Consider the following 25,331-nt stretch of genomic DNA (forward strand, 5'->3'; position numbering starts at 1 on the left):
GGTTAAGGAAATTTTTTCCTTCCATCCAGATGATTTCAGGCAAATTAGATACTATAGTTCCCTGGTTCACTACTTAAGCGTCAGAGCCAGGCCCTGAAGGCGCTCCTACTCGGACGAGCTAATTAATGAGCTGCTCAGTGGTCACACAACACCCCCCAAAATCCTCAGGGCAGCCTAAGCAAAGCCGTCCCTTCGAAGGGGCACCGCAAGTCGGGAGTGTGCATTTGGCCCCTCTTGGGTAGTGAGGAGGAAGTGGCTTCACGTGTGTGTGTGCTCTTCATAAATGAATCTGAAACCTCATCTAGAGTCTGCCTCTCCATCCACCTCCCACTTGGACAAGTCCGAGCTCTTCTGCTAGAAAGGATTCCCCCAGGGCCCTTAAAACATCATGAGTCTGGGTTAGGTTGAACCAACTACAAACGGCCTTATTCTGTAAAAGAAAAAGGAAAGGAGGGTGCAGTGTTTATAATTCGCAGTCACCGAGGTCGTGGAGAGACTTAAAGAAAGCGCTTTGTGAACTAGAGAGAGGCACTGCAAAGACCGCAGCTGCTCCTCTTGGAGGGTGCCACGCGGCCCGGCCCCACCGAGCCCACCGGGCGCCGGCCCCTCCCCCGGTAGCGGCCGGGCCCGGGTCGGAGGCGGCGGGGGCGGGGGCGCCGGGCTCCGCTGGCCGCGGGGGGGCGGGGGGGAGTCCCGGGCGGGGGCGGGGCAGGCCCGGCCGCCAGTTCCTGATTCTACCAGCGGCGCCGGGGGCTGCGGGCGCCACAGGCGGCGGGGCCGCGGGCCGCGAAGGATGTGCGGGCGCGGGGCGGCCAGCCTGCCCGGAGGTCCCGGCCCGCGGCGGCCGCGGCTCCCCGGCGTCCTCCGCCTGCTGCTGCGGCTGCTGCTGCTGCTCGCCCCGCCGGGCGCCGGCGCTCGGGCCGCCGGGCCGCCGCACCTGGTCTTCGTGCTGGCGGACGACCTGGGCTGGCACGACGTGGGCTTCCACGGCTCGCGCATCCGCACGCCGCACCTGGACGCGCTGGCGGCCGCCGGGGTGCTCCTGGACAACTACTACACGCAGCCGCTGTGCACGCCCTCGCGCAGCCAGCTGCTCACCGGCCGCTACCAGGTACCTCCCGGGTCCGCAGGGCGCGGGGGCCGGGACGCCGGGGGCGGGCGGGGCGGGCAGGGCGAGGCGGCCGCTCCCCGCGCGGGGCCGCCGCCGCCGCTCCTCCCGGGCCGCAGGCCGCCGCCTCTGCGCATGCGCCCCGAGCGCTGTCCTCCCGCCCGCCCACCTGCTCCGGGGCCGCAGGCCGCCGCCTCTGCGCATGCGCCCCGAGCGCCGGCCTCCCGCCCGCCCCACCTGCTCCGGGGCCGCAGGCCGCCGCCTCTGCGCATGCGCCCTGAGCGCCACCCGCCCGCCCGCCCACCTGCTCCGGGGCCGCCCCCTCCCGCTCTCGGGAGGTGCGGCGGGGGAAGGGGCTCCCGGGGCGGCGCCGGCTGCCGGGCCTGCGAGCCCGTCCGGGGCCCGGGGTCAGGCGGACTCCGCGGAGAGGCCCCGAGGAGCGCGGTGGGGAGGGGCGGGCTGCGGTGCGCCCGCCTGCCCGCAGCCCGAGGGTTTGCAGTGAGCCTCCCCGCGTGGCTGCCCGGACCTTGTGCTGCTGAGCCTCGGGGTCGCCTAGTGGGGGCGTGGTATCCCGGGAGCTTCAGGGGTCCGTCGCAGTGACTCTAGTTTTACACATCATGAAATAATCCGGGCTCCGCCCACGTGTAGCTGTGGTTTGTCACCGCACGAAGCCGTGGCCTCGCCGTGGCCGGTGACCCACCTGGCCTGCGTCGGCAGGTGTGCGCCGCGACCCTTCCCCATCTCCCCTGCCCCCCGAGGCCTCTGCCCTCTGGAAACCCTCTGTTCCCTGATTCCGTGACTTGTTTCTTGTATCTGCTTGTCTTTGTTCATTGTTTTGTTTTTCAGTTCACACATATAGGTGGGATCACAGGGTCTTTGTCTTTCTCGGTTCCCTTAGCATTGTACCCCCTGGGCCAATCCGCGTCGTGCCAGGGGTAAGAGTTCATCCTGTTTTTTTTTTCTTTTCTTAATTTTTATTTATTTATGATAGTCACACAGAGAGAGAAAGGCAGAGACAGGCAGAAGGAGAAGCAGGCTCCATGCACTGGGAGCCCGACGTGGGATTTGATCCCGGATCTCCAAGATCGCGCCCCGGGTCAAAGGCAGGCGCCAGCCAAACCACTGCGCCACCCAGGGATCCCGAGTTCATCCTGTTTTATGGCCGTGTAATAGTCCACTATGTATTTTATCTTTGGATGGACACGTAGGCTGCTTCTGCGTCTTGGCTGCTGTAAAGAATGCTGCAGAGAACACAGGGCTGCCTTCCTCTCCTCAGGTTGCTTTGCCCTTTCCTTCTGGTATCCAGAAGTGGAATTGCTGGGCCCTGTGGGTCTTTTTTTTTTTTTTTTTTTTAAAGATTTTATTTATTTATTCATGAGAGAGAGAGGCAGAGACACAGGCAGAAGGAGAAGCAGGCTCCATGCAGGGAGCCCGACGTGGGCCTGGATCCCGGGTCTCCAGGATCACACCTGGGCCGCAGGTGGCGCTAAACCGCTGAGCCACCTGGGCTGCCCATGTGGGTCTATTTTTAATTTTCTTTGAGGAAACTCCGTACCGTTTTCCCTAGTGGCTGCACCAATTTACATTCCTATCAGCCATGCGAGAGGGTTTCCTGGGTTCCCTTTTCTCCACATTGTCACCAACGCTTGTTATTTCTTATTCTTTTGATAAAAGAATCTGACAGGCCAATCTGACAGGAGTGAAGTAATCACATTATCTTTAAAAACTTTCCTTTAAAAACTTCTATGTAGTTAACAGGGATATGCTACTTGTAGAGAGCTTGATGTATGCTAAAATAAGAATATCAACAACATTTGCATAGTGCTGGACCTTTTTTAAAATAAATTCTTGAAATAACCCATGAGGTAGATGTAACTTTTCATCCTCTTTTACAGATGAGCAAATAAACTTGAAGAAGTTAGATTACATGTTAAGAATGACAGAGCTAGAAAGTGGTAAAATTAGGTCTGCGCCTCTCCTGCATCTACAAGTCATCTCAGGCCCATAAAATTGTATCCTTTTTTTCAGGAAGATTGATGATTTTATAAGATCCCGATGTGATTATGGCTATTATATTAAATTCAATAAATGAATACTGTTTAAGAACCCAAGCATACCTCCTTATATACATATTGTTTGTTCATTAAGCATATTTTGAGCCCTTGCTGTGCAAGTCACGAGATATGCTTGAACCTTGCCCTAGTAGGTCTGTGTGCATGTAGCCTCTCAGATCAAGCCTAACCTCATGTTGTCCTGAGATCAAGAGAAGGGAAGGTTTATTTGCGATAAAGATTTCCGCAGTGATCTGAAGACTTCTAGAGCAGAAAAGATAGAGTTTTACTACAGGACTGAGAAGGAGCTATAGCCAAGGTTTGCTCTGGAGATAAAGGATGGCTCCCTTCACCATCGGCTCTAAGTACTTTCCACAGGTCTAACTTTGGCTGTTAGGTGTAATCAGGAATCTATGCTCTAAGGCAGATCTCGCCCTGGACACTTTCTAAGAGTAAGAGAGCATTTGAGTAAAGAAGAAAGAGAATGCAAGATCTGCCCCAATTAGTTTTTGCATTTGCTCTGAAATAAGAGAATTGAAAAATTGCAGAAGAATGGGAAGGCCGTTCATTTTTTAACTTCCTCCCTTCCAACAGACTTGAACAGGAAAGCAAACACCACCATACTTTACAAAACTTGTTCTGATAATTGGCTGCTTTTGTTCCCCAAACATCCTTCTCTGCCACTCACCACCATTGCTTCTTGGAGAAACAACGTGTGTAGAGTAGCCCGTAGGTAGAAGCGAAGGAAGGGTAGAGGCTGCGCATACTCCAGAACAGTTTAGAGACCCCTCAGTGGAGCAAGCTAGCCTCCCCAAACATTTTGCTTGACTTTTCACTCCTGTTTTATTCTGAGTTCAGGAGACCCAATTACAAATTACCTCAGGCTAGCAAGCATCTTTTTTTTTTTTTTTTTTTTTAATCAGCAGAAAAGTTTTATTTCTTTTAAGGACAAACAAACCAATCCAAGGCCTTAACTTACAGACGCAAACCAAAGGAGCCATTTAAAGCATTAGCTATTGAGGTACAATACATACGTTGGGAGGAAAATGCTTCTCCATCTGAAGCTTATACCAAACTTTGCTCGATCGACAGCTGAGCTCTGCTAGTGCTTGGGTGTGGCTGAGGGTGTGCAGAACCAAAGGAGAGGAGAACAAACCAAAGGAGAACAGCTGTGTTCCACAAGTACTGAAGCATTTTAGACTGCATTAGTGGGGAGGAAGGGGTAGGTTTCACATAGAAGGGAAGAGGGGGGACAAAAGCTAGGTTTTATTTCTGAATGAGTCACGTGTTGTGCAAAAATTTAGACACTAAAATGAGGAAATTTGATGATTTCAAATTTAGGTACTTGAAAGAACTGTAATACTTATATCTGTGAGCTTAATAATCAACTTTGATAGAATGTTTAGAGACCCATCCTTCCCAAAGTCATGTAACTTTAGATTAGAAAAGTATAAAGTGATAACTAAGCTTAGGACTGATTGAACTGAATTTCCCCAAATTCTGAGTTTTAGGTTTTTGGCTTATTATTTAGTGACGACGACTGGTTGGGAATAAGGAGATGTGGGTTCCAGTCTTCACATCAGTCTTCAGACTCTGACCTGCTGGACATCATTTTTGACATCTGTAAAATATGGGAGTTGGGCTGAACTCTCAGGCTCTTTCTAGCTCTACATTTCTTTGACTCTAAGGCCCTGTGTCCCATAGAGCAGATTTCTAACTGAGCAAATATGTGTTATCATACCTACTGACCCCATCTACTGGCAGGAAGAGAGATTAATCTTGCCCGATGCTGTGTGCCTTACAATGTTGCTGCTTGTTCTGCTGCCAGGAGCTTGTTTAAACGGAAAAGACCCAGCCTTTTATATTGAGATATATAATTGTTCAGAATCCTCACATAGGAACCTTTTTAAACCTGCATACTTTCGTGAAAAATGCATGGAGTTTGATCAAACGGGCAATAGGGAGACTGATCAGCAGAGGAGGTAAATGGTTATTGGTAAGTTCAGAACTAGAATTCAGGTCTCTGTATACTGTCCTAACCATGGCCCTACGACTCATTCATTCATTATTTTAAAAATATTTTAAATGTATATTTTGTTTTTCTTCTTAAATAGAAACTATAATGGTTTGAAAACTCAAAAATTACTGAATATCTCTCCCTGCGCATATGCACACGCACACATACACTGTTTTGATCCTTAAGCATCCCGTTCCTGATCTTTGGAGGCAAACAGTGCTATCTGAATTGTGCACATGTATCTTTCAAAAAGTATTTTATGCATATACAAGCAAATACATATATAGATATACCTTTTCTCGCTTTTTATATGGATGATAGCATACTCTTCACATGTTTGTTTTATTTTACATTTGAAATAATTCCACATCATTACTAAAAGAGCATCTTGATTTTTATGGCTGTGTAATACTTTAAGTGGATATAATTTATTTAACTGGTCACATTATGATGAACATGTAGATTGTTTCCAGTCTTTTGATATATCAAAACTGAAGTCAGTACCTTCACTATATTATCATTTTACACATGAATATATCTGCAGGATAAATTCTTAGAAAAGGACTGTTTCTAGGTTTAAGGGTGGGTGAATTTGTAATTTTTTAAAAAAAGATTTTATTTATTTGAGGAAGAGAGAGAGCACAAGCAGGGGGAGGAGCAGAGGGAGAGGGAGAAGCAGATTCCCCACTGAGCGGGGAGCACAATGCCAGGCTCTATCCTAGGACCCTGGGATCCTGACCTGAGCCCAAGGCAGATGATTAACAGACTGAGCCAGGTTCCCCAGTAATTTTGATAAATCCTACAAAATTGCATTTCAGTGGGATGTATCAATCTACATTCCGACCAGCAACATAAGATATTGCCTATTTTCCTATACTCTGTTTTCTAAAAAGACTTTATTTTTAAGTATCTCTACACCTAGCATGGGGCTTGAACTCACAACCCAAAGATCTAGGGTCATATGCTCCACTGACTGAGCCAGCCAGGCACTGTATACTCTATTTTCTTCTTAAAGTTGTATTTCACATACCACAAATGCACCATATTAAATGTATAATTTTTCAGTTTTTCACATATCTGCAAAGTTGTGCAACCATCGCCATTGTCTAATTGTAGAACGTTGCAATTACCCCATAAAGAAACCCCGTAACTGTTAGCAGTCCGTCCTCATTGCCCTCTGCCCCCAGCCCCTGGCAACCACTAATCTACTTTCTGCCTTTATAGATTTGCCTATTTTGGACATTTTATATAAATGGAATTATATGATAGATATCCTTTCATCCCTATTGTGACATATACCAAGCCATTTTATGGTCACATAATATTCTATTGTATGGATATACCAACATTTTATTTATCCATCAGTTGATAGACTTTGTCTTTTGGCTATTGTGAATAATGCTGCTGTGAATATCCATGTACATATTTTTTGGTCACCTCTTTTGGGTTTATGCCTAGGAGTAGAATGCTAGATCAAATGGCAACTCTATGTTTAATTTTTTGAGGAGCTGCCGAACTGTGTCCATAGCAGATACACCATTCCCACCAACGTATGTGAGTTCCGGTTTCTCCATGTCTTTGCCAGCACTTGTTACTGTCTTTTTGATTATAGCCTTCTAATCATCCCAGTGGGTATGGAGTGGCATCTCATTGTCCCTTTGATTTGCATTTCCCTAATAGCATTGAGCATCTTTTCATGTCTTATTTGTCATTTGTATATATTTTTAAAAGATTGATTGATTGATTGATTGATTGATTGATTGATTTATTTATTTATTTATGGGGAGGGGCAGAGACACAGGAGGAAGGAGAAGCAGGCTCCATGCCAGGAGCCTGATGTGGGACTTGATCCCGGGACTCCAGGATCGCACCCTGGGCCAAAGGCAGGCACCAAACTGCTGAGCCACCCAGGGATCCCCTCATTTGTATATTTCTTTGGAGAAATCTCTGCTCAAACCCTTCGCCATTTTTAAATTGAGTTGTCTTTTTGTTGTTGAGTTGTACGAGTTCTTCATATATTCTGGATGCTAGAGTCTTTTCACATACATAATTTGCAAATATTTTCTCCTGTGGGTTTTCATTTTGCTTTCTTAATAGTGCCCTTTTATGCACAAAACTTTTAAATTTTGATGTAGTTCAACTTAATTTCTTTGGCTGTTTGTGCTTTTGGTGTCATATCTAAGAAACCACTAAGATTATAAAGAGTCACCTCCATGTTTTCTTCTACGAGTTTTATAGCTTCAGCTCTTACATTTAGGTCTTTGATCCATTTTTAGTTAATTTTTGTAGTTTTAAAAATATTTATTTATTCATGAGACACACGCAGAGAGAGGCATACACATAAGCAGAGGGAGAAGCAGGCTCCCCATAGGGAGCCTGATGTGGAACTTGATCCCAGGACCCCGGGATCACACCCTGAGCCAAAGGCAGATGCTCAACCGCTGAGCCACTCAGGTGTCCCAATTTTTGTATTTTTCTGAGGTATGTGGATGCATGTGGATGCCCAGTTGTTCCAGCACAATATGTTAAAAAGGCTGTTCTTGGCAGCCTGGGTAGCTCAGCGGTTTAGCACCACCTTTGGCCTGGGGTGTGATCCTGGAGACCAGGGATGGAGTACCACATCGGGAGCCTGCTTCTCCCTCTGCGTGTGTCTCTGCCTCTCTCTCTCTCTCTCTCTCTCTCTCTCGTGTCTCTCATGAATAACTAAATAAAATCTTTTTTTTTTTTTTTTTTTTTTTAAAGAAGAGACTGTTCTTTCCTTATCGAATGCTTTTTCCACTCTTGTCACAAATCGGTTACCATAGGTATATGGGTTTATTTCTGGACTTAAACAATTTTATTCTTTTGATCTGTATGTGTATCCTTATGGCAGCACCACACTATCCTGATTACTCTAGCTTTGTAGTAGGTTTCATAATCAGAAAATATGAGTTCTCCAATTTTGTTCTTTTTAAAGACTGATTTGGGGCGCTTGAGTGACTCTGGTTGAGCGGCTGCCTTTGGCTCTGGTCGTGATCCCAGGGTCCTGGAATCGAGTCCCACATTGGGCTTCCCTCTCAGAAAGCCTGCTTTTCCCTCTGCCTGTGTTTCTGCCTCTCTCTCTGTGTCTCTCATGAATAAATAAAATCTTAAAAAAAAAAAAAAAAGATTGATATGGCTATTCTGGGCCCCTTTCATTTCCATAGGAATTTTCTATAAAAAAAATGTGGAATTTTGATAGGAACTGCACTGATCTATAAATCTGTTTGGGGAGTTTTACCACCTTAACAATATAAGTCTTCTAATTTACGAATATGAGATATGTTTCTACTAATTTAGGTCTTTAATTTCTTTCCAATAATGTTTTGTAGTTTTTAGCATACAAGTCTTGCGATTCTTTGGTTATGTTTATTTCTAAGTTTTTATTCTTCTGGATTTTGTTAATTGTTTTCTTAATTTCATTTTCAATTGTTTATTGCTAGTATATGGAAATGCAACTGACAGTTGATCTGTATCCTGCAACCTTGCTGAACTTACTAGTTCTAAAGGGGTGTGTGTGTGTGTGTGTGTGTGTGTGATCTTTAGGATTTCTTATATACAAGATCCTATCATCTGCAAATAGAAATAGTTTTGCCTTTTCCTTCCCAATCTGGATGCTTTCCATTCTGAGTGCTTACGTAATTGCCCTGACTAGAACCTACAGTACAATGTTGATTAGAAGTAGCAAGAGTGGGGGATCCCTGGGTGGCTCAGCAGTTTGGCGCCTGCCTTTGGCCCAAGGCAAGATCCTGGAGTCCCGGGATCGAGTACTGCGTCGGGCTTCCAGCATGGAGCCTGCTTCTTCCCTCTGCCTGTGTCTCTGCCTCTCTCTCTCTCTCGGTCTATCATAAATAAATAAATAAATCTTAAAAAAAAAAAAAAAAGAAGTAGCAAGAGTAGACATCCTTTTCTTATTCCTGATCTTAGGCGAAAGCTTTCAGTCTATCAGCATTAAGTAAAATGCATTCATTCATTCCTTCATTCAACAAATATTTATTGAGCAGCTGTTTAGACCGGCATTTGCTCTACTCTGGGGATCCCCTGGTACTTGTAGTCTGTTGGAGGTGAGGTGAACAAGAGCGACCAAGGGGGGATGAAATAAACCTATAAACAGATGAGTAAGCTAGGTGAATTTAAATGTCCTGGTATTAAATGTAGAGAAGAAAATTAAGTGGGTAGAGTGCTAAGTGACTCAGGAAATTATCTCCAAGAAGGAGATAGGGACAGAAGCCTGAAAGAAGAGGAGCCAGCCATTCAAAGATACTGGGAAAGAGAGTGTAACCCAGTGGAAGGCACAACCAAGTGCAGGCCCTCCATGCTGCAGTGAGCGGTTTCTAAGAAGTAGGACAAGGTCTCTGTGGCTGGAACTAGTGTAAGAGGGTATGAAAAGCCTGCTCGGAGCTCAGAGGGGGAGGCAGGGTCTCCCTGTACTCATACTGGCTGCTCCTGATAAAATATTAAACTTCAACTTACTTAGGTTTTCATAGTGATATTACAGTGGAAGCTGCTCTCTACTGAACGTTTCTAATTGAACAGTATTCTAAGTAAACATACGTTAAGGAACCACAATTAAGTGCCATGTGGCATTCTTTGTCTACATGTTACTCCAGTTGGAATTCAATTTTTTACCCCCTCTCCTCCTTTTTTAAGTTAAGTTTATTTTAAAAATTGTTGTTGGGAAATCCTTTCAAAGTTTCACCTATAAGAGATTTAAATAGAGGTATGTATAAAAACAGACCTTTTCATCTTGGTCCTCAGCCCTCCTTCCTGTTTATCAGTTTCTGGGTATCCTTCAGAGGTATGTTGTGCATACAATGAAGTAGATTTTATATTCGCTTTCCCCTTGTTTAAAATCTCAGGATTGAAATATTAATTTAAAATTCCTCCAGGGGAGGGGGATCCCTGGGTGGCCCAGCAGTTTAGCCCCTGCCTTCAGCCCAGGGTGTGATCCTGGGGACCTGGGATCAAGTCCCACGTCGGGCTCCCTGCAAGGAGCCTGCTTCTCCCTCTGCCTGTGTCTCTGCCCCTCTCTCTGTGTCTCTCATGAATAAATAAATAAAATCTTAAGAAAAAATCCTCCAGGGGTAAGAGGATAAGACAGATGTTATTTAAAGGTATAGACTTGCAACAAGCAGTAAATAAGACGGAGATCTAATGTCAACATAGACAGCAGTACTGTAATCCTCAAACTTGCTGAGAGACTAGAACTTAATGATTCCAAGCACTAAAAAGAAAGGATGATTATGTAACATGAAAGAGGTGGTAATTACTGCTACAATGGGAATGATGTCACAATGTATAAATGCAGTACACCTTAAATTTACACAGTGTTATATGTCACATATATTCCAATAAAAATATGTAATAAAGATGTCTGTAAAAAGAAAACCTGCCAGCTTTTCTAATAGAATTTGTATAGTGTTTTTAGTCATAAGACTTGAAAATGCTAAATTTCTTTATTCTTACAAATTGACTTTATTCAATACAAAATATTTGTTACACCTCTGTATTCTTACTACACATTTTATGTGGTTGTTCATTCTCAAGTCTGACTTGTCCTTAGGATTGCCTTGCTTGTGCCTGGCCTGGAGAAACAGTCAGAGTTGAACAACTAAGTGAACGAATGCGTCAAGTACTCTACCTCCCGAGTGTTTCCTGAGAGAGCTCAAGCTCCCTGTCTTTGCTGCTTATGGTTGACATGCCAGGGCTCCTGCTGTCTTTTCAAGAGAACTGAAAAGATGAAAGGGTAACAATAGCAGTGGGCCTTAGTGGGAACACTTCCTGCTAGGAAAAAAGTAAGGAAAGTAACTTGGGCCCTCAGCTGGGAACATTCTCACCTTGGGAACTGAGGGGACCACTCCACCAGAACTCTGTAACCTTCGCAGGCGATACAAGTGATGAAAGATGACTCCAAGGTTTCATTCTTAGGGGACCCAAGTCACATTTTTCTTAATCACATTGATAAATGGACAGGACATCTCAGGGCTCCTTACTCACCCCTGACGCAAGACCTTGGCAGGAAATAGAGGAAGGAGGCTGGGCAGCAGCATTGTGGGTGATTGTTGACTTGCTTCAAGTTCGTTTTAAGAATGTGAGCAGCTGAGACCCGTGGCTACAGGCAGAGCAGGGCATTGCATGCTGGCGTGGAAAGAGCAATGAATTCCCCCTGCGGATGCTTTCGCCCGCCCCCCCCCCCCCCCCAGCTTCTTTTCTTTAGTCCCCTGGCACCCTGCCTGCCCATCCTTTATCAGCCCCCCACCTGGTTGCCTCCCTTGTGGACAGTAGGCTCCTGCCCCTGGTCACCTCTCGCTGGACTCTAAGACTGGAAGTGGGGCAAAGAAGAGTGAAGAGCTCGAAGAAGTAGGTAGAGTGATTGGGGCAAGAAGTAGGTCACACACTGGGAGTGTTCATGGGACCCTCTGGTGGTGGCATCCAAGGAGTGACGTTAGTGGAGCACACAGTCTAGGGGCCACAGGCACTTCTGAAGAGAAAGTACTGGTTAGCCTCTCTTTCCATGCTTCCTTAGGCAGAGGAACAAAGGCTGTGTTGGGTCCATAGTGACTGATAAGAAGGCCCACTGTTAAAACACCTCAGGGCTCTAGTGCAGGGAGCCACGAGGATGACTTGATCTGATGGGTCTTTTGTTTTCACTGAAGCCAGATATCTACCCTAAGCCCAGCCGGAGCCAAGAAGCATTTTCCCAGAAGGGAAGGGGCATCTGGAAGCCATATTCCCACAAGCATTGAAAATATTTTAAAGAAACAATTCCATGTTTTACATATTTTACTTCCCACGTAATTGGAAGTGAGGAAATAAAGAAGTAAGTTTGGGGCTGAGTGAAGTATGACCCATTGACTTATGGGGTTTTTTTGTTGTTGTTGTTTTGCTGATTGATTTTTGAGGTTTGTTATTTCAAGAATCACTCTGAACCTAAACTCTTTGTTTCTTTAGTCATATCACCTGACTAAAAATTTCTTTTCATCCAGATTTTCCTTTCCTTTTCATTTTGCGCTTTGGGTTGGATTTATAATTTAAACAGAGGAAGGCACTGATACAGTTTTTGCCTTGTTTATTCTTTTTATAAACTACATCCCTTTGTGGGCTTAGCCAGAGATTTACACTCTTTGCTAATCAACACCAAAATAAATGGACCCTTAAAACTGTCAGCGACACCAGCCAGCTCTGCAGCCTGAGTTCTGGGAGACCAGGCCAGATGGCAGTGTCAGGCCCCTAACACACATAATGTGTGTTCTGTAGCTCTTGGCTTCAACAGCATGGGCAGCTGATGGCTTTTAGAAGGCTTATGGGGGGAGGGAGCAGATTCTCCACTATCCATTTGTTCTGTGGGGCAGCTCCAGGAATAAACCCTAAGGTGGCATGAGTGGTACTTGACCGTGGTTAAAACCTGTAGTGTGCTGGCTCAGACATAGGCTGGAAATTCTGAACTCCTGGCAGGCCCCTGGCTTGTTCTGTGATTGTGTTCCGGTCACGAAGTTTCCCTCTCAGGCCTTTGGTGTGGACTGTGGGAGGGTGGAGCTGCCTGCTTTTCTGAATTTTAAAGTACGGTAGCAGGTGGTGTACAAATATGTGGGTGCAGTGAGGGGATGAGGTCATCTTGCACAGGTCTAGCTGATAGGATAGAATCTTCCTTCTGTTCAACTAGACATTATCTAAGCGCTATTAAGTTAGGGCAGAAACAGCTCTCACTGCCGTATGTGTGGCCACGATCCATGCAGCCCCCGGGAGAGTTTATTATCAGTGTAGCTGAAATGCTGTGCTCTGGGCTTCCAAATCCTGTAGATAATCAATAGACTGCCTGGACCTCTTAAAAAGGAATAGTGAGCAATTCTGACGGTGGGAGCCAGCCGCCTCCCCTCTCCCTCCAAGAGATAGGCCTTTCTCTTTTAAGTTCTTGAGACTACGCTGGTAATATCTCCCATGTCAACTCATAGATCAAATCAATTTTATATGCAACCAAACACACAGGGATTCTTATCAGTCATCTCATGGAAAGAATCTAGAGACAAGCCAGGTCCTTCACTGATTTTACAGACCCTTTACCTTTGTGCAGGGAATCCTTGAGAGTTAAGTGAAATCTTAGGAGGAGCTTTTTCTGAAAGAAGCTTTGGTTTAATTAAGAAGAGATAGGCACATGTGGTAGGTAGAGAGTAACTCCTTTGGATTCTTGTATATTATTATGTAGTCCTCTCCATTCATTCGTGCTCTCTGGACTTCAGAGACTGGGGTTAGAATGGAATTGTTTTAGATGCTGTTGTTATTACAAAAGGACAGTTCTTTTTTTGTTGATTCCTATTAGTGTCCTCTTATCATCCTGCCCCATGAAGCATGGAGTGGATCTGTAGTTCTGCACTAAAGTGCTCGGTTGGAACCAGCTCAGCATTTGCCTGTTTACTGCTTCTCTACACATTACAGCTTCCCTACTTCAAATAGTGTTTGAACAGACTAAAAACATGTTTTTGGCTGTCATCCAGAGTTTGGCTTTCACTTCCCCAGTAATGCCATAAAAATGCTCTGTCAAATAAATTCTCGGGAATTGAAAAGAACAAATTCTCTGCTCCATATGATTGTAGATAATAGAAACAGGCTTCAGCTGACCACCTGGCTTGATGCCCATGGACTAGGAAAACCGAATCTCACAGCATCCCTTGGCACTGCTTTCTAGCTATCAGAGTTAATTCTGTGCATGTAATGGATGAGCTTTCCGTTTAAAGAAATCTGCACATAGCATTTATTTCCACTGGGTCTTTTGGGTTCCCTAAAATAGTGTCTTTCCTTATCCTGCACTGTTGCCAATTAGTATATATTATAAAGTTTTTGGACCTGGGATTAATTTTCTATTGAGTAAATTTCAAGCTGTTAACCATGAACAGAATCCTTCTATGATTTGGGGTTGTGTGTGTGTGTGTGTGTGTGTGTTTTGAGAGCAATGTTTCCTGCCCCGGCCTGGATATTGTAGTATCCTTATTATTCAGGACCCTAGCTGGAAGGAGATGGCACATTCAAATTAGGATGATTTAGGGAGGTTTATATATAGAGGGGCTATTCAAAAATGTGTGAATTGGGGTAAGGGGAACACAAGTGATAGTGTGTAACCCAGTGGAGCCGCTGGCCCTGGACCAGAAGAAAAGGAAAGAAAGAACCTAGCGATGAAGAGTGTCATTATAGAGAAGGCTGCCTTCAGGATGGTCTGCACAGAGAAAGGCATGGTCTGGCAGTCCAAAGCCACTCATCTCTTCCCTACGTCTAATTTCTTGTCAGGGGTCCCCCTTGGCTGAACCCAGTCAGATGCCAGAAGGTGCAGAGGTGCCTATGATTTGGTTCCCATAGGTCAGCTTCCCAGGGCAGAGAGCAGGACAGAAGCAGAATGTGCATTTGGAAGGCAAGTGGAAGGCATCTGGCACATATCTTAGTGGAGGTGTCCAGTGATTTCTAGGAAAAGCATAGACATCTTTTTTTTTTTTTTAAGATTTTATTTATTTATTTGAGAGAGAGAGCATGAGAGAGCAAGTGAGCAGGGGCAGGGGAGGGGAGGAACAGAGGGAGAGGGAGAAGCAGATTCCCGACACAGTAGGCGGCTCCATTCCAGAACTCTGGGATCATGACCTCAGCTGAAGGCAGATGTTTCACCGACTGAGCCACCCAGGCTCCCCAAAGGTGTAGAAATCTTAATAGAAAACTTAAACTCACTTTTATTTTTAAATAGCTTTATTGATATGTGATTGACATGCAATAAAGCGCGCATATTTAAGTATACAGTTTGATAAGTTTGGATATGTATACACCTGTGAAACCGTCACCACGATCAAGGTAGTGAACTTATCCATCGCCTGCAAAATAATCCCATTTTAATTTCACATTTAAGATATTTTATATGATTCTTATAAAAACATATGGAAAGACACAAGTAAATGAAGCAATGGCAAGTGCAACTCCAAAGTGCTGGAAAGATCCACAGAAAATAAAATTCAAGGCAATGTCAAAGCTTATGAGAAAGCTATTCAATAGTAGCTTATCGTAAATTTAAAAAAAAGATTGTGAGTGTAAATTTTTTTTTTTGTCTTTCCCTTTGTATCTGTTTATTGCCATGCATTTAACCACAATAAAAATCTGTGAATCTGGTCTGTGTAAGCCAGTTTTTGAACTGAGAAAATCAGTGATTAATCAGTATTCAGTAGTGCCAGCAGAACTATAGAGGGGTAGTTCCAGTAAACAGTTTATGTCGTGTTCATATACACCACAGCCAGCTGCTGGGCAGGTCCAGACTTGCTCTCTATAATGCCACACCATCTCTCAAGAAAGCAAAGCGAAATGTAGTGGGGAAGGCTTGCTATGTTATTAATAACAATGCTTACAGTTCTTACTGTGGCACTTGTTGAATGTGGGGTATGTCTTTGGAGATAGAACAAGGATGGGATTTAATTCCTGAGCTTTATACATTCTGCTTTAAATGATAAAAGCCAGTAAATCATTTGCAAACACACTTTTACCATTTATTAATAATTGCTGGCTACCCACAATGACAGCTGATGGAGGCCAGAGAGTTGCAGTTTGCATTGAGAACTGGCCCTCTCAGTCTTCTGTGTTCCCAGGGCTCCATTTATTTTAGGAAAATCAGGAGTACCTAGCCTTTCCAGGGAAAGCTGTGTCCAGTGCAGAGTTGAATATGACACCCTACCCCCACTTCGTACAAAGGAAAGTACCTCCCTGGCTAAGCCAGGACAAGGAGAAGAGGTGTGAGGTTTGCAGGGAAGGGAGTGGCTGCGCAGGCCAGGCCAGAAGCCCCTGGGGAGTGTCCTGGTTGTGTCCCAGCGGGGGGTGGCTTGGCACCCATCAGCACAGGAGCTGTGACAGGGCCACACTGGCTTCCATGCTGGCCTTCAAACTCATCCAGCAAGTTCAGGTCTCAGGGCCCTTGCACTTTTTAAACATTTTTATTTGTTTATTCATGAGAGACATGGAGAAAGAGGGAGAGACACAGGCAGAGGGAGAAGCACGCTCCCTCTAGGGAGCCTGATGTGGAACCCAATCCCAGGACCCCAGGATCACCACCTGAGATGAAGGCAGACGCTCAACTGCTGAGCCACCCAGACATCTCACCTTTGCACTTTTTATTTCTTATGCCTAGATTATCCTTGCCTCATATTTTTGCAAGGCTCTCTTACTCTATCACATGATTCATATTGCTGCCCAAATAGCTCCTTTCTTTTGCCACCCTCTCAAAAAAATCACGTCTGTCACCATCTCCCTGTCATGCCTTATTTCTCTCCTTGCAGGGACCACTATTGGACATTATAACATCAATTCTCAACCTTTTTGGTCTTAGGTCCTCTGCATGTGCTTAAAAATTATTATAGACCCCAAAGAGCTTATGTTTCTGTGGGTTATACCTTTCAAAATTCATCGTATCAGAAATGAAAATAGAAATTTAAAAATACTTTTGTTCATTGAAAAACAGCAGTAATAATCCCAATACATGTTAACATAAATAACTTATGAAAAATAACTATATTATCCAAAATAAGAGAATTATCTGAGAAGAGTAATATTGTTTTGTGTTTTTGTATGTGTCTTCTATTAATAGAAGATAGCTAGGTTGTTATAATCTGTTGTAATATGTTATTTTGGTAAAAGTTTGTAAAGAACATCTGGCCTCAGACAGGTGGTTAAAAAAGGGAAGGATCATTTTAATAGCCTTTTCATTGTGGATATTCTATTTTAATATCACACCAGATGCAACAAGGGATCATTTCTTAAAGGACGGTTGTTGTGTGGTCCTTGCACCCTGGGCATAATTGTGTGAACCACTCCCAACAGGTGGGTCAGATGGCTGCTTTTTTTTCCCCGTCACTGACATGAAATTATGGTTTCCATAAAGTGGAATAAGAAAAGCAAATCATTACTTTCATTAGATTTTTAATAACCCTTTAAAAAATCACCAAATCTTGAAAGGTTACAGAGGCTCCTTCCAAACCAAACACTCATTTCTCACATGCACAAAACTTGGAATACTTTTTCCTTCGTAGATCCACGCATCATGTTATGGTTCCTTTCCTTTGAGGTAGAAAGTGAAATCTTAAGTTAATGGTTTCTAACATAATTCCTTGATAAATATTTGTTGAAATATCTAGTGTTTATTAGAGTGCTTTTATTCATTTTTTCCAATCCTGTTTATGATCCAGTACCTTATTTGGGTAAGTGAGTAAAGTGCCATTCAGAAGTATCCTTAAACTGGTACAGGAATAGAATTAAACCGTCAGGTCTGCAGATGTGTTCAAAAAAATAAGGAACCAAGGGCACTTGGGTGGCTCAGTGGTTGAGCGCCTGCCTTCAGCTCAGGGCATGACCTCGGGGTCCCAGGATCGAGTCCCGTGTCGGGCTCCCTGCATGGAGCCTGCTTCTCCCTCCTCCTGTGTCTCTGCCTCTCTCTCTATGTCTCTCATGAATAAATAAATAAAATCTTTTAAAAGAAAAGTAAACAACCACTCTATCTGCTTGTTCAGGATGTTTCAGATCATCTATATATAATTTCATGTTTATCTCTTTAAGATCCACACAGGTTTACAACACCAAATAATCTGGCCCTGTCAGCCCAGCTGCGTCCCTTGGATGAAAAACTCCTTCCCCAGCTTCTAAAAGAAGCAGGCTACACTACCCATATGGTCGGAAAGTGGCACCTGGGAATGTACCGGAAAGAATGCCTTCCAACCCGCCGAGGATTTGATACTTACTTTGGTAATGGAAATGCACATGTTCGTTTTACAACTTAGCCGAGCTGCAACCGTCTCATAAAACACACCCCAATGTAATCAAATGAAATAACTGGAAACTTGAACACAGAATGAATCAGCCAGCACTGCTGTGGGCAGCTTCCTAGGACCACCTCCACGCCCGGCTCTGCTCAGCGCACGGTGGGCAGCGCCACAGGGGGCACTTCCCTTTGCCAGCGTATTAAATGCCATGTTGGGGCCTTTGAAGATTTGCTATCTTCACATCTGAGACTGTAGTACTCGTGGAGAACCTTATTACCAAAAGGGCATACAGCTTGATTTTCAGAAATTTCAGGCAAAACTCAATACAAGAATATTTCCTTCACAAAGGTTCAGAATATTGTTTTCTCTCCATGGACTTTCCCACAGATTTCTTTCTTTTTTTTTTTTTTTTCTGGAGATGGTAGAGGAGACTCTTTTCTACTGGCATCCTTTTCCCCTTCTGTGAGATCTGTTTTTGAAATCACTAGATTGGGGAAAACCAGTCAAAAAAATAAAAGGAGAGAGTCGATAACAAATAGTAATAGGAAGAATAATAAGAAATAAATGGTTTAGGGACTTGATAGTCATATAAAAATGTGAACCCTGAAGTTAGTTTTAAAACTTACCCTCTTTTAACCTCTTACAAATTATGTCTTAATTAACAGCCTATTTATTTTACTAGTGACTGTGTCTTTCTGATGAGTTCTTTTCATACTACGCTATCTGGCTATTTAGCTACCTACGTACTTCTCATTTGTCTCTTCGTTTATTTACAACCTGCATCTGAAAAGGAACTCATGCTGAACATAAAAAGTTTAAAAATAAATAGAGGGTACCTGGGTGGCTCAGTCAGTTAAGTGTCTACTTTGGGTTTAGGTCATGATCTTGGGGTGCTGGGATCAAGCCCCACATCTGGCTCCCTGCCTCAGTGGGGAGTCTGCTTCTCCCTCTGCTCCTCCCCCCTGCTCAGACTCTCTCTCTTTCACTTTCCTTTTTCCTCTCTTTCTCTCTTTTTCTCAAATAAACAAAATCTTAAATAGAATAAAAAATCAGGGTGAGTAGAAAAAGATGGAATTGTATCATGGCACTAAATTATGAAAAAACTGCATGGCTGTAGGTGGGGTTCGCACTGAACTCTGTAACTTGAGAATTCTCATGTCCAAATTTAAAAAAAAATATTTTAAAAAAGGAGACAGCTATAAGAGTCACATTATTTATAAGATAAATGGAAGCCAGATGTTCAGGAAGGGTAAAGCATTTTCTGGCTCTTAGACTTGAGAAATTTCTCCTTTGGGAGAAGGTAAGGTGGACAGCATCCTCAAAAACAGCATTTTAGTAATAAAGTGGTGGTTTTCTTGTACATTTGTCTTGAGACATTCCTTTTCATTTAGAGTTGTGCAACTAGCCCCACAATCCTCTGATTGCTTTTTAACAGAGCATCTAAGTCATAACTTTCGCGAGCACCAAAGTGCATTTTAGTGATTATGTGGGGCCCAGACGATGCAGTTGAAGCCCACAGCTGTGTCATGTTGTGTTGGGTCCAGTGTCAAGTTGAGATGCAAGGACATCAGACAGGAGGCTGTATGTGCCCCGCTCCCATCCAGGTCCTCTAGCAGACATTGCTAAGCAATCATGGCATTCTTTCTTAATGAACCTGACTATATCCTCCACATCCTCAAATAACTGTTAAAGTCAGACTTGGGTGTAAGAGCTCTTTGTCATTTTGCAAATTCTAGAGGAAAAACAGCCTGTATATCCCTTGACAATTTTCAATTAGACCTTTGCTGAAAGATAGATCAATACTTGTACTCTGGCAAGTGTTAAAAAACAGCTTTAGACTATAGACTATAGCTATTTTAATTTTCTTTTCTTTTTCTTTCTTTTTTTTTTTTTTACTAAAACCCAAATCACATATTTAAAAATTCAATTGGCTAGAAGAAAATCATATCCTTTTATAAGAGTTGAGAAGCCTGAGGATTGAGATGAACGAACACCCCACACCCATATAGACTTGTAGTTGGAGGGGATAATGACCATGCAGCTGTTATCACTATTATGACGTAGATGTTCTGTTTAAAAGCAGTCAGATGATTGTGGGGCTGGTTGCACAACTCTGAATACCTTAAAGACCACTGATTTGGACACTTTAAGTAGGTAACTTATATGGTATTGTGCATTAGACCTCAATAAAACTGTTAAGCAAAAACGTCAGAGATTTAGTTGTTCAAAAAGTATGTTCTGATTTTTCCCCAATATAACATAGGATGCCATCTTCTTTTAGCTCATCATGTAAGTTCAAATTTGTGAAGCCCTGTTTGAGAAAAGCTGTATGTGATTGCCACATGGTTGTTTGGTATCAGTCTGGCTAAATATGTAAATAAATAGTTCTATTCCTGGAATTCTCCTGTGGTTATATCTTTTTAAATATTTATAATTAAAATTTTTTTAAAAAGTAGCCTCCATGCCTAGCATGGAGCCCAATGTGGGGCTTGAACTCACCACCCTGAGATCAAGGCCTGACCTGAGATCAAGAGTCAGACACATAACCTACAGAGCCACGCAGGCACCCCTACAGTTTTGTATTCTTTTAATCAAGTATATCCTATGCTTATACTCTCTCAAGTAATGGAAAACAATTTACATTTACAGAGAAATAAACGGAAGTGATTTCCTCAAGCTCTTAACACCCAGGAGTTATTAAAAATTCCAGAAGAACCCCAGTGTCCTAACCTCTCTAATCATCCATGTAAGGCATAAGATCACTTTTATGGATACGTTTCTTTCTCTATTATATATTAATTAACAAATATATTTGATTTCCCTTTTTGTTATATACATTAGGGGAAAAGATTAGCATTTAAAATGTGATCTGGGGCACACGGATGGCTCATTCAGTTAAGCCTCTGACTCTTAATTTTGGCTCAGGTCATGATGTCAGGGGTCATGAGATCAAGCCCCACATCTAACTCCACACTCAGTGAGTAGTCTGCTTGAGATTCTCTTCCACCCTCTCACTTTGCTGAATCTCTAAAATAAATTAATTAATTGAATTTTTTAAAAAGTGGTCTTAGACCAAGGTATTCATTGTATTCGGGACTTTGAATTTATTGAATCGTGGAAAAGGAAATTAATTAAAAATGAATTCATTTTTTATGTAAACTGCATAAGGCTTTTGATTGGTATTATAGAGGATGCTTAGGACTGAAGAAAGGGCTAGGCCAATTTTATCCACCTCATTTTAAGGTTAATAAACATTATTTGTTAGGAGATGGTTCAGAGTCCAGCACAGCTTATTTCTTTTTAATAGCTCTATTGAGGTATAACTTACACACCATCTAACTCACCCAACTAACGTGTACAGATTATTGATTTTTAATAAATACACAGGGTTGTGCCACTGTCATTACAATCCAATTGTAGAATATTTTCATCACCCCAAAAAGAAAACCCATCTCTGTTAGCAGTCACTCCTGATTTTCCCCAAACCTCACCAGCACTAGGTAACCACTAACATAACTTTTTGTCTCTATAGATTTGCCTATTCTGGATATTACATATAAATGGAATAATACAATATGCAGCACAGCTTATTTTAATATTTTAGGAAAATATACAACATTTGCAGAAACCACTTTAGCTGAGACAACCCACTTCCTTTCATGTTTATATTCAAATTGTGGGCTAGGCAGTTGATGACATTTACATTTCGGGCAAAACTGAGATCAGGGTTGTAGACAATTCTGCTTTCAGTGCCCCACGGTAGTTTGATCTGCTGGCTCTGTTAAATTATGTCTAGAGCTCCTCTTTGGTAAGGTTTATGTCTTCCACCAGTGGGTGTCAGCATCTGACTAAAGATGATTCCTCCTAGAGCTGCTACTATAAATAACCTTGAAGCCAGTCTCCCAAGGTCGGTATCAACATTATTTGAATCCTGTGTTCATTTATGTGATTACCTCAGAGAAATCACATTGACTATGTGCTATTTTTGCCATTAGATAGCTTTAAAAGATTAAGATTTTATCACCTTTACTGAATTTGAACTCTGATTTTTAAAAATGGATTTACTTAGAATCATCTACTTTGAGAGTTACATGACAGAGCCTTGTGTTCCGAAGACTTGACTGAGGAATGGATTTGAATTTTTTTTACAATAACATTTTAATGCCTCCTGCTAGCAAATATAGAGATGTTAAGAAGTGGTGCTCTGATTAGCCTTGTCATTTGATTAGCCTTGTCATGGGTAATCAATTGCACTGGGCAATTAAATGCTGAAACATTAGTTTGTTTAACAAGTTTTATGCTATGCTGACTACTTTCATCTCCCATTCATGTTGTAGGATATCTCCTAGGTAGTGAAGATTACTATTCCCATGAGCGCTGTACATTAATTGATGCTCTAAATGTCACACGATGTGCTCTTGATTTTCGAGATGGTGAAGAAGTTGCAACAGGATATAAAAATATGTATTCAACAAACATATTTACTGAAAGAGCAACAGCCCTCATATCTAACCATCCACCAGAGAAGGTAAGCCTTTCTCTTTTATCGATATCAAAATTGTGTTAAGATATACTGCAGGTGAGTATAGGAAAAGGCTGCTTGTTTAGGAGAAGATCTAAAAAAATTCTAGGGGAGTTGTGTTCAAATTTTGGAGTATATTGGTATCTGCTTGGGGAAGCTTGATAAAAGTAGAAATTTCTGGAATCCCTCTCTGAAAGTCTGATTCCTTAGTTCTGGGGAAAATCCATACACCAGAATTTTAATTAATTAATTAATTGATTTTTGTTTATTTATTTATATTTATTTTTAACACAAGTCTTGAAGTCACAACCCTGAGATCAAGACCTGAGCTGAGGTCAAGGGTCAGATGCTTAACTGATATATGATGTATGATGTATGGGATGATGTATGGTGTATGATGTATGGGAGCAACCCAGCTGCCCCCATACATCAGCATTTTAAAGAAACTCTTTAGGGGTGATTCTGACACCATGTGGTCCCCAGATTGCATTTTGAGGAATATTGTTTCTACAGTGTTTTAGTAGAAATATAGTTTTATTATTTTGGTGCATTTTATGTGCTGTAAGCAATTAGTACATTGACTTTTTTTAAATGATAGGCTCATGTACAAGATGAGGCTGTATTATGGCAAACTTTCTGTTAAGAGATCGACAGACTTTGGATTTAGCACAAGTCTTCTTTGTGTTTGGCCTCCCTAGGTTATTTTGGCTATTCTAGATATTTTGCATTCCCATGTTAATTTTAGAATCACCTGGTCAATTTCTACCAAAAAGTTGCTGCTTGGATGTGGATTTCCTTGCCTCTGTAGACCAACATGGGGAGAATGTATGTCTTAACAATATTGTCTTTCACTCCATAAACATGGTATACTGATGAGCCTATTTTTCACATTTACTGCATTGAAGCCATTGTGTATGTCATGTACTGAAATCTTTTGACTTATCTCAAGGTAAAATAGAAAAGAGTGTGAATTGCCTTAAACATTTTGTTGTTGTTGTTGCTGCTGTTGTTAATCTAGAGTTAGCTTCCTAAGCTAAATTCTCTGGATACACTTTTGAAATTGGGTCACATATTTGTGTTGTCAGATGCTGGGCTCAAATGTGGCTTCGTTAAGAATTGGATTAGCACACTGATGAAATTAGTCCTTCAATAAGACCCTGATAGGGCAAACTACAGGATGTGCAGTATTATCTGGTACTTCCAGTTTTCTGTATTTTGTTTCTTTGACAATTACTGAATGGCCTCAGAGCAGATCACAGTTTGGATTTAGATTAATATACCTGTTTAGACGTGGTACCTGGCAGCTGACTCCCTTTTTTTTATTTTTATTTTTTCTGACTCCCTTTTTGACATGGTTTCTTCCTGGCTGTGCCTTTGCCTGTTCTAACTCAGTATTGGGGGTCTTCCCTGGTACCCATCCTCAGTTTTACACCACTCTTACATGCTTCCTTCTTGGAGTAACTATACATCTGGTGGAAAATGGAAGATCAGAACATCTCTCAAATATGTGAACATATGCAGGTTTTAAATCTAGATCTAAACCGGGAATGCCTGGTTGGCTCAGTCAGTTAAGCATCTGCCTTTGGCTTGGGTCGTGATCTTGGGGTTCTGAGATCAAGCCCCACATTGGGCTCCCTGCTCAGCAGGGAGTCTGCTTCTCCCTCTCCTGTGCCAGTCCCCCCTGCTTGTGTGTGTGTGTCTCTCTTTCAAATAATTAAATAAAATCTTTTTTTTAAAAAAATCTAGATCTAAACCAATATTGAGAGAGTTGGAAAGATAGCTGCTGGGTATTTGGCCTAGGTTCTCTGTTTTCCTCTGTATGCTTGGTATTCTATAGATAGTGCGAAAAGCCCAAAGAACAAGATAAAGCCTTAAGGGAATTGTGGTTCCTGTCTTATCCTTTGAGTTATGCACCCTTTTACAGATAAGCAAGCAAGAAATTTGTTCAAGGTCACAGAGCTACTTAGAGTCCAAATCAGAATTTAAACCCATTCTGTTTGACTCCAGAGCTCAATGCACTCAACACGCATCCCGAGTTTACAGCTAATATCCAAGACTAGAGATTATTAGCCTCAGTGTATGATTCAGCTTGATGGTTCCAGTCTTGACAGTATGTTGGGCTCATCTGGAAACCTTGTAATAAAGATCGGTAACAAATATTGTGATTTATTGGTGCCGGTGTGGGGAGGTGTCATTGGCATTTAATGACCCTTCTGCCCCCACCTTTCTCTCACCAGTGATTCTGAGGTGCAGCCACTATTGACTCCCTTCAAACACACAGAGGACAAGCTCAGGCCAACTGCCTTTTACAGGCTTACAGTAAAACACTACCTTAATCATGTAACAACTGTAATATGCCTACAGCAAAAGTTAGTTCCCATTAGGCAACAATAGAGTATTCTCTCACAGTGCCTGTAACATTAAGTGGATAAGAGGAAGCAGCTGGGTGAAGTAGTTCTTTGTGGGTGGGCTGCCTTATCTGGTGTGGTGAGGAAAGCACAGGAACTGTGGGAAGTGAGTCCCTAAGAGCTTGCAAGCCATCCAAAGTTGTGTTAGTAATATAGTGCTGCTCGTAGGTAGCATTGTGGGAATTTCCAGATGACAGGATGGTCATTTTCTGACAGTGTCTAAAATGTTCTGAAGCAGTGTCCAGCATGCCCAACGGCCTCAAGGTCAAGTTTCAAGCGTAGATAAATGCATGAAATAATCGATACAGAATAACAGCCCCAGAGTGTTTGTTTAAGATAGCAAATGCAGACGTTTACATTATCAGTTCTTAGTAAACTGATGCATCATCACATAGTTCCAGGAGCTGAGCTTTTCCTCATTTTATCCCAATGTTGAC

General features: G+C 42.7%; 1 protein-coding gene across 1 annotated transcript in view; it reads left to right on the forward strand.

Moving 5' to 3' along the window:
• Window positions 1-793: 793 nt before the first annotated feature.
• ARSB (arylsulfatase B) overlaps window positions 794-25,331 on the forward strand; it is a 166,366-nt gene continuing 141,828 nt past the window's right edge. The window contains 4 exon segments of the mRNA NM_001048133.1: window positions 794-1,111; window positions 17,762-17,816; window positions 17,819-17,947; window positions 22,302-22,492. Of these exon segments, the coding sequence (NP_001041598.1) occupies window positions 794-1,111; window positions 17,762-17,816; window positions 17,819-17,947; window positions 22,302-22,492 (693 nt within the window).

Source organism: Canis lupus, chromosome 3 (genome assembly GCF_011100685.1).
Source record: "Canis lupus familiaris isolate Mischka breed German Shepherd chromosome 3, alternate assembly UU_Cfam_GSD_1.0, whole genome shotgun sequence".
Classification (NCBI taxonomy): Eukaryota; Metazoa; Chordata; class Mammalia; order Carnivora; family Canidae; genus Canis; species Canis lupus.